The sequence below is a fragment of the Sceloporus occidentalis genome, unplaced genomic scaffold, assembly GCF_023333645.1.
Source record: "Sceloporus occidentalis isolate IW3139 unplaced genomic scaffold, rSceOcc1.0.p SCAF_127, whole genome shotgun sequence".
NCBI lineage: Eukaryota > Metazoa > Chordata > Lepidosauria > Squamata > Phrynosomatidae > Sceloporus > Sceloporus occidentalis.
The window spans coordinates 1,610,518-1,620,563 of record NW_028317107.1 but is presented as its reverse complement, the minus strand read 5'-3'; the positions used below and the strand labels follow the sequence as shown (position 1 = coordinate 1,620,563).

Genomic DNA, 10,046 nt, shown 5'->3' with positions numbered 1-10,046 from the left:
TAAAGGGCCATTGGGACACAGGAGTGATGGGAGTGATAAGGGGCCACTGGAACACAGGAGTGATGGGAGTGATAAAGGGCCATTGGAACACAGGAGTGATGGGAGTGATAAAGGGCCATTGGAACACAGGAGTGATGGGAGTGATAAAGAGTGATGAATACCTATGAATATATTCCATTAAAAATCAGCCGTTTCCAGGTACAACAATCATATACAACATTAACCCCGTCTGCGCTGGATTTCTGATCCATTTCATGTTATTTTAATGGACAAAGTTTGCTTTTTTTTTAAAAAACAAGGACATTTCTAAGTGACCCCGAACTTTTGAACTGCCGAGTATATATATATATACATTTCTTTTCTTTCTATAAGAATATATTTCTTTTGATACTCTCTGTGGGCGAAAAAAGAAATAATATTTCCTTGATTTTAAACAAGGGCAAAAGAACTTTAACACGAGCACTAAAAATACAACGTTAAAAGTGGTCATTTCTTCTCCGAAACAGCAGATAAATCTCTATTCCCTTAGTTGTGATGTTTTAACAGAATGTGATTTCCTTTCAACTGCTTCTGAGTCGTTCTACGGTGTAATTTAATGTTCAAGTACAGGCTTCGTTCTTTTAGTTTAAAAAAAAAAAATCCATCTCTTGTGAAAATTGAGTCATTTTCCCTTTTTATCTGTCAACCATTCATTGATAGGAGCATGGTATAGAATTAGCCGACTAATATGGCTCTTCTTGGCTCTTCTTGGCCATTCTGAGGTCCCAGAAGCTTACATGACTACATATTTTTCCATGTTGGCTCAATAGACTCCGACTGAAGACTCTTTCTGGAGACGAATTTTGTGAATACAAGGAGTAAAAGTTTGTCAAAGCTACATAACCTTTTGTCTACAGAATCATAGTTTTGTGTTAATGTTAATGCTCAATAAATATTAAGACAATGGTTGTTTATTGGCCAAAAAATCCCCATATAGGTTGTAATACTAACTTCTAAAATGTTATTTTGTGGAACGCAAGAAACATGACTTCTTGTTATTGCTGGACCCATAAAGGTAACCTTCTAAACCTTTGGTTTGGCTTGAGTGCTATAGGGCTTGACAACTGTCTGCCAGACCTTGAGACACTTTTTCTAGTGGTTTTAGAGTATTTTCAGATACTTTTGTCTAGTTTGCACCTCCTTCCCTGCCCTATACCTGCTTACCAAACATGGAACCCCAATGCTCCTACCCAACACAACAATTTGACCATAATTAAAGTAAGAGTGGCCACTGGCCACCCAACGTTTCCAGATATTATGATAGTATAGTCAACGCTGCCACACGTAATATGGATAAGGTGATTTAACCTAATGTTTTTATTTATTCTCTCCCTCTCCAGAATCGCCTCCAGAAAAACCAGGCAGGAGACGCAGCATGCCCGGAAGCGCCTCCGATAAGAGTCCCACCATGGAACAAACGGCTACCACGCCATTCCGAGTCACGGTATATATGCCGCTTGCTATCTTTTCTTCTCTTTCCCCTCGTCTCAAGGTTTCGAGTTCTGTGTGCTGGATATTGGAAAATATCTACACAACCTTCCCCAATTGTATATTTATAATTAGTATGTCATAGACGGAAATCTTGGTTGAATACAACCGCCCCAACTAATGCTATCTTTAACTTCCGATCAGTAGGAATTCCATGAGGTCCACAATTCATTTAGAAAGATCTCCTGCTCAATTTCCTCGAATGTACTTTTAATTTTGACTCATGACTCAGGCATCAAACCCCAGGTTCCACCAATAAAGGATAATAGATGGTTTATGACGGCGATTCTACCCTGTTTTCTCATGTCTCCCACGTACAGTTTTATTGACCTTGTCCCTGCAAGACTTCATGGATTTTGCGCGGGTTTCCATGATGATGTCTATTTCTTCCCACTTAAGTAATCAATAAAAGATCACTTTAAGTATTATCTCAGTTCAGCGATTTGGTTGTTCGGACAGATATAACGCTGACCTGTCCATGTGTAGTACTCCCAGCTCCGTTCACAGCCCCCCAGAGCTTTATGGGAAAACGCTAGCTATAAATCTGACCTTGAACAGATGAAACATCTCATCGTTGAAAGTAAGGTAGAAACCTAAGATCCATTCTTTTGTGTAGGATACATGGAAAGTGATATATACTGATATACGTATGCTATTACAAATCAGACCATCATTCAACTGAATAGAAAAACACGATTAGAACACAATTCACCTAAATTACCCTTCTATATAGAGTAAAAAATTGTTCTGCTTAATAAAAATAATAAAAAATTATGCTTAAAACACAAGGAATACATTAAATATATTTAAAAGTAGCCAATTACAAAATATTAGTGAAAAAGCAATGACATCATGCATGACGCCATATGTGTTGCGATGTCACATCCTCATAGTCACCCTTTATGCCCGATTTCGACATCATAAAACCTCTTTGTAACCTTAACATGCCTTATTTCAAAATAAAAATAAAACTCTCTGATCGAATTACAATATTATATTTTTATTATATATTTATAATTATTTAGTTCAAAATTGTTCACTTTTGGTAAGGTATCTTCACGTCTCTCTTTGGCTTAGAAAATTTCCCACGGTGCATCTAATTTCCTTTTTCTTATAGGCCGTGCTTTTTCTTTCTAAATGTTCATCTTTTATCTGATAAAAAAAAAAATAAGTTTGGCTTCAGAGTAGTTTATTTAATGAAAATATAACACTTTTAAAATGACAATAAAGTTTGGCTAAATATGTTAAATTATAGGGGGGGAAACTAGGGTGAAAATTAAAATTATTCATTTTTTTCCTAAAAATATTGCAGATATTTGCTTTAGAGTAGCAATTTTATAATTATTTACTTTAATACTTTAATACTACCTTCAGGTAGCCTTATAGTTTCATTAAAATTATCTAAATTATCTAAAAAAAATAAAACAAAACAGGATCACAGTTTAAATAATTTTTTGTCCTAAAAAGCATTGTAGAATTTTATAATGGCCTTAAAGTTTGGATACAAAAAGGTTAAATTATCAAAAAAAAATAAAAAATAAAATGATTCACTCTAATCAATGGATCTCCAAGCTATCGATCTCTTTTCCTTATATAATTTCCCATGATGCACCTGAATTCCTTTTTCTATAGGTGTTACCATTTCTACCTTCCTGGTGTGACATGTTATCTAAATGCTTCCAATGGCTTTAAAGTTTGGCTAAAATTTATTAAATTATTTAAAAAAATTATAATTTTTTCTTAAACACATTGCAGAATTTTGATTCTGAATACATTTTTTATTTTCCCATTTCTTGGTAATTGGTGCTCGGGATTTAGGAAATTAATTGTGTTTCTGTCTATCAAGAGGCCAGATTTAGATTTTTTCTTTACATTCACTAGCCAGAATACCAACACACACTCAAGGCTGACCAATTCCGTGCTAATTAGCTACAAAATCTACTCTGTCGCAGCCTTCAAATAAGATTTTCTGCTGTTTTTTGTCAACTGTAAAGGAAACGCATGATGTAACGGTAATATGCAATTATAATGGATTTAATTAATGTGAAGTTGACGCTATGAGTAATAAATGTAACTTAACACAGATTCATGTCATATCTCCCTGCATTGTACTTTGTTCGTTAAGTGATGAAATAAAAAAAACCAAAAAACCCTGATCTAATTAAAAAGAAATTTTGTGCAAGGTCATGCTTCAAGATCTGATTTTCTGCTGGTTAACGTATGACAAATTCACGGACATGTCCTTTATGTGCCTGATGTTATGAAAGTGATTTATTGTAACTAAATCATTTATGGGTATTAATTTTAGCAGCAGATGTGTTTGTAATTAATTTTATATTATATATAAAATATTATATAAAATATTTATTTTTATGAACCTCACTGTTGATACCAAAACTCTATTTTAAAAAAAAATCTATATATTTTTTTATTTTATTATTTTTTTTTTTTTAACCTTGTAAAGGTCGGTTCCTTTTCCCCAGCACCTGGAACAATTTGGAAAAGTTTTCTGTTCAACTTCCTAAATATATGATTTTTGGGTTCCTAGAATGTAGTTCTTGAAATGAAGGGCGTATACCCAACATCATGATATTATGATTTGATAACGAAGTGATAGCATAGTGTGAAACGCGTTGAGTGTTCTTTCCTTCTATTTGTCTCTTGAACCAGTTTGCACTTTATCGTAAAGAATTAATAAAGTTCTGTGGATTTTGATATAGTAGATTAGTTCTGGAATACAGACCTGGGTCCTATTTACATCACAGGCTTTACCCATATACAAGAAATACAGCCGATAAAAAATTACGGTAGCCCAGTATAGGTGGAAAATGGGCAGCGTATGATCAAATATGGGCTTATTACGTTAAAATGGGAAAATTATGAAAACTAATTGACGGAAATCAAAGGATTTGCAGATGAAAAAAACACACTTGTTTGATTCTCGGAATCACACAATTCTAAGATATTTTAGTAAATTTGTCACAATGTATTAAATTTTTTAATCACTAGTAAAGCTTTAATCCCAGTTGGACATCATTCCAGCTCCAACAACACATTGACTTGCGATATTCCGGTTATTTCCAAAATGGTGTTTTATCTACATTCTATTTAAATGTTTCTTTGGATCAGTTGGAGACCTATCTTGTTGTCTGCCCACTATTCAAATACCGAAACAAACCCCAAAACGAACTGCAGTAACCTTAACAGTTCAGATTATTAGGATCTTCCAAATTAATCTGGTTTTAGAGGAACCTTGTTGGGGTCTTCAAAACAAAAAGAAGGCTTAATTAGGAGATAAATAATGAAGGTTACAAGATGGCCAACAGTTTGATCCATACAATGTGTCCATACATACCTACAAATACAACACCAAAAGGCAGACAAAGTCACAAGATTTTCCTAAAAAAACCTGTTAAACATGGTGATAAATTTCAAGTTACTTTTGGGTGAAAGATCAATTTTCATTTCATTAGCTTTTTAATAGAATTTCTTCTTTTACTTTGAGCTGTTTAATTATTCAGCACATTTGTGCAAGCAGAAGAGGATATGTCTCACCTGCTTAGTCCAGATGATGTTCTTCGTAGGGTTGCTCGTAGACATTGAATAACTTCGAACTCTTCTAGAATCTGCCTCGGGCAAAATACAGAAATATATATATATATTCTGCTTTTCTGTTTCTTTTTTTGGCAGTTTTCTTGTGTTTAGAGTTTGCAGTTTTTCCGCGTTTTTTTCTCAACGGCTTCAGTATTGTGATGAAATATTCATAGACTAAAAACCAAGAAAAACATTTTTCCTGTTATTAATTCTTTGTGAGAAATCAGTTTGTTACATTTCTCATTCGACGATTAATTATTAGAATTATGCCCCATCATGCTTGCCCCATATTGTCCAGGCCAATCAAGAACAGGGACCATACCTCCTGATGTTCCAAATTGTCAAAAAAAAGAATACTTTTGTTTTAGGCGGTGTGGTTAGAGGTGTGGCCAGGGGCAGGGCTTTACCAGGACTTTTTATGAGTTTCTGGCTTGTTGGTAGATATTTTTGTAACTGAGTGGTGCATTTAGCTCAGCTAAGCGGACAAGGGCCATGTGTGAGTGTGGGGGAAGTGTAGGGAATGGAAGGGGGGGAGGTAGCCATTGATAGGTTGCTTGATAAGTGGTGGTCTTTGGGGTCAAAAGGGAATATAAGGGTTTTCTACCTCCCCCTTCCTTCAGCCACTTTCCTTAATTTACCCCGTTTAATTTATAAAGCCGTTTCCTGCTGTTTCTATACACATTATTGGGGCTTTTAGGGCTGTAGAACCCTGCGATACCCTCATACCCAGCAAACATTCTGAGCTCTTAGATTTATCTTTTATTTATATTTAAAGAAAACACTTTTTTTGAAAAATGTAATTAAATACTTTACTCCAAGTAAGCGTGGCTTACTAGCCTCAGATTGCATTAGGTGGGCGAGGAGTAGATGATATGAACGGGGAGGGAACATGGCCAAATGCTTCTTCCCTGTCTGAACAAAAGAGAAAAGCGACCCAGAGACCCCGTGAAACAAGGCGTCTCCCGGGGTCCCCGGGTCAGACATGGAGAGTTCCCAGGTATGCCCACATGAGATTTTCAGTCCCAAATGCAAATAGACTTTATATACCCCAGCTCGTGACGGGCACAGTATGTGAAGGGTTAATGGTGGTTATCAGTCACCCACTATCCCATCCAAGTCCATCTGGGTTCCTCAATCCCATAATGTCTTTAATATAAATTTGGGATTGGGTATACCACTCCCTGGGCAAAAGACTTCCTCTGGGCTATACAGACCTGTTAAATGTACCTGCTGACCAGCAGGTGGGGCAAAAGAGTTGCTCTAGGGGCATCTCTGTGCCACCCAATGGTCTTCCTATACATTAGGACAGGTGTATATGCTGTATACACCTTGATAGCAGTGCTAAATGAACACTGTAATTATGGTAATATTTGCACTAATTATCAGAAATAATAAAATTGTTAGATTTCACAAAAAGCTTCTATTTACCAATCAAAAGAATTTAGTTCACAAATTCTGCAAAAAAAATTAAAAAATCATAATCAAACATATTATTGACATATAAAGGCTTCATAATTTAGGTTTCCAAACCTGTATAAAATTTTAATAATGACACTTCTATTCGGCTCAATATTTTCTTATTCTTCTAAATTCCAGCTTATGAAATGTACACAGAATCTCCATAGCAACTCGCCCTTTCCACTGGCCTTTAGATTCATAAAATTTTAAAAAACCCACTATTTTTTATTAGTTTTGGAAATGAATTTCACATAATAATAATACTGATTAAAAAAAAAATCATTAAGTTTAAATATTTTTTTAAACCATCACAAGAACAAAAAATAATTGTCATATTTATTAAAATATATATTTTTTATGTAATAACCTGGGATATGTTATATTTGGATTTTAATATAACCCATGCTTGGTTAATATGTCCATGGCTGCATCTGACGCTAAAAAAAAATTCCACCATCCCCCACCGAGAGGAGACTAGGAAATGCCATTATGGCTTAATATTTCATCTGGCCGAAAATGTCATCACTAATTTTTGTCTTTGGTGATTATTTTAGGTAGATCTTAGATCCCTTTAATAATCTAATTTAATTGTTTCTCTTTTTTGGTACTTTATCACGCGAAGCAGATGATAGTGGACACAGATACATCAATGACAGTTTTTCTGGCACAAGACAAATGTTTTACATCTCCAAAAAAACCTATTTTCCATTATAAAATTGAGTATTTAATTAGATAGTAATGATCTGCTAAGTGATTTGGTCAAGATAATACTAGGGAGCCAGGCAAACTATCATTATTATTTTTATGCTAAATGAACACATTTTGACACCCCTTTTGAATTGTAAGAGAGGTTTGGAATTGTATAGAGAAGAAAGCAGAAGAGTGGGGTATAAAACAAGCCACCATGATGGTGGAACGTGGTTTACTTCTCCATTCATATAGTTATTTTATGCCTCTTAGTACCTTAAGATTCGTAACGGTATCTTGGAAAGCTCGGTTGGACATCTTGGGTTTGACCTCCTCCACTAGGTTATGTGACATTAAATGCTACATCAAAAGAGACAGACCAAAGGGGGAGAAGCTGGGGAGAACCCAAACATGACCTCATGAGCTACCAACAATGCCTTAGAATGGGAGAAGAAGCAGAGGAACCTGGGGTTTTGTTAAAATATCCAAGAAGAAAGGCTGGCTAAGGCCACCATTCTATGGTTAAAGGCCATCATTCCAATTGAAGGATTGAATTGGGAGGCCAGTTGAGGTTTACGTAAAAATCCAACATTGTAAGAAATATGTAATTCATATGTCATGCAATCAATGTTTTATTTATAATGGATAGTTTGCATTTTTTTCCCCCCATTGGCTGTAATTATAAAATTTGAATAATATTTCTAATTTCTAAATCACTTAATTCTTAATTTAAGGATTTCTCATGAATAGTTTTAGTTTAGCCCTTTCCATGTTAGAATTCTATACACATTACCATTTATTCATATACTCATCAATACATTAAATAAATGTACGTGTTTGTAAGTTCAGGGTTGTTCTTTGTTCTTTATAATATGGTATTCATTTTTTTGTAAATATTGTAATATTTAGCAATATAATAATTGCCTCTTAAATCTTTTAGTGGATTTTTAACAAACATGGACTTTTGTCTCTTAACAGTTTACGTGATGGTTCCGTCGACATTTCTCTCTTTGATGGCAGATTGTAAATTCTATTTTAATAGTTTAATTTGTTTGAGGATTTTTGTTGTTGTTACTTTTGTAATGAAATTGGTAGAATTTCAGCAGTTTATTTTAAACCGACCCTTCTTTCTTTAATGGAAATCTAAATGTTTACCAAACAATTTAAAGCAGGAATAAAAATTACAGTCATTTTGGTCTTAAAGCATATGAATTAGGGCATCTGTTTTAATTTCTCATTTTTTTTTTAAATTTGTATTTTTTTTTTTTGGAATTGGATTTCTTTAAATTCAAAACATTCTATCAAATGATATGCAAAGAGAAAACCATTATCATTAAATTGTCAGCTGAGATGGAATTAATATGACTGTGCTAGCTGCAGAGAAAAAAGTTATCCGTTATTTTTGAAGACTTTGGAATGTTTTTGGGCAGTAAAGGATACTCCAAAGGATGGATTCCATAAACATCTAATTGGTCAGGGAGAAGGTAAGAAGGCACGTCACTGCATCTAAAGGATGAAAACTAGTGATGTCATCATATGTCATCAGAGAGAGAATTATGTATGAGTTACTTGTTAGACAACAAAAAAAACATTCCAAATGAATTATTCTTTTTTAATAATCATCTCAGCCCTTCTTGCAGGAGAACGTCAACGAGGCTGGCCGTGCATAACACCGCTAAATTGCTCAAGATGAAAGGTGTTTCTGTTGCAGCAGTTGACCTTAAATTAATTGTTTAGTGAATAAACCTCTTTGCCAGAGTTTTCTTTTACACAAATATGCATCCCATTGAGGCTTTTTAAAGGAGCTGACCCTGAGAGCCTTCAAATATTAACCCTTTAATAGTCCATCACAAAGATTCTATTGGGATGATGCACTAATGGCGGCGACCAAATGGTGCTACATAAAGGTTTTTATGAAAACCATAACTTGTTAGATGGGAAAGATATTCTGAATGAAGTCACCTGTATTCAAGCAGGGGTTTCCATTATGGTATGGCAGTGAGAAAAGCACCTATTGGAATGTTCAGATAACATGAAATCATAGTAAAACATGAAGGAGTCTACTCCAGACTATGTAAACCCTTAGACATGGATATAACTTACCCCATACTAGACCATACTTTACTACCAGTGCTGTCCTCTGGATTGAATGTCATGCTAGGTTACGTGGTTAATTGACACCATTAGATTCCTTAAAATGTAAATTAATTCTCAGAGCCTCTGGCTATTATGGAGGATAGAACCTTAACCCCAATAAACTAGTAACAATTACAATACAATTACCCTGAAAATGTTTGATTTTTTTTCTTTCTTTTTAAATATGCTGCTTTAATTTGGACTCTTTAATTTAGCACTATTGAAAAAATCATTAAATTCTGCTAAAAGCATTCTGTAAGTCGGCGCGGCCTGCCAGTGGGGTCATGTGTTATCGAAGCAAAGCGGTTCCTGGATATTTAGATTACTGGAATTTAAAAGTTATACTTTAATGTGTCTTGATATTATTAAACATTTTCTGTGACTAACTGTGGAGACATCTTTTTGTTTTATTGGTGACATTTGGCTGTTTTGTATTTGTTTTGTATTTTTTTTATTTTTTTTATTTTATTTTTTTTATTTACTTTTTTTTTACTGTCTTTTTCTGGGTGTAAAGCTCTTATCTAAATTTCTTTGATCAAACCCACAGATCTTCATTTTATGGAATTGTATTAAAAAGTCTTGGAACCTGGAAAGTTGAGTTGGGGAGACTTTTGCCATGTGTACCCCCATACAGTAATCTTGGC

The 10,046-nt window shown here is 34.4% G+C and overlaps 1 protein-coding gene across 2 annotated transcripts in view; it reads left to right on the top strand.

The window, feature by feature from the left end:
* The first annotated feature begins 1,375 nt into the window (after positions 1 to 1,375).
* The window catches only part of LOC149281823 (disabled homolog 2-interacting protein-like), a 147,363-nt gene continuing 138,692 nt past the window's right edge, over positions 1,376 to 10,046 (top strand). Inside the window, exon 1 of one of the 2 annotated variants that reach the window (XM_089498933.1) lies at positions 1,376 to 1,483. In XM_089498933.1, coding sequence (XP_089355059.1) covers positions 1,415 to 1,483 — 69 coding nt within the window. In that variant the 5' untranslated portion in view covers positions 1,376 to 1,414. The remainder of the gene's footprint in view (positions 1,484 to 10,046) is intronic. The other variant, XM_089498934.1, reaches the window with a different exon arrangement.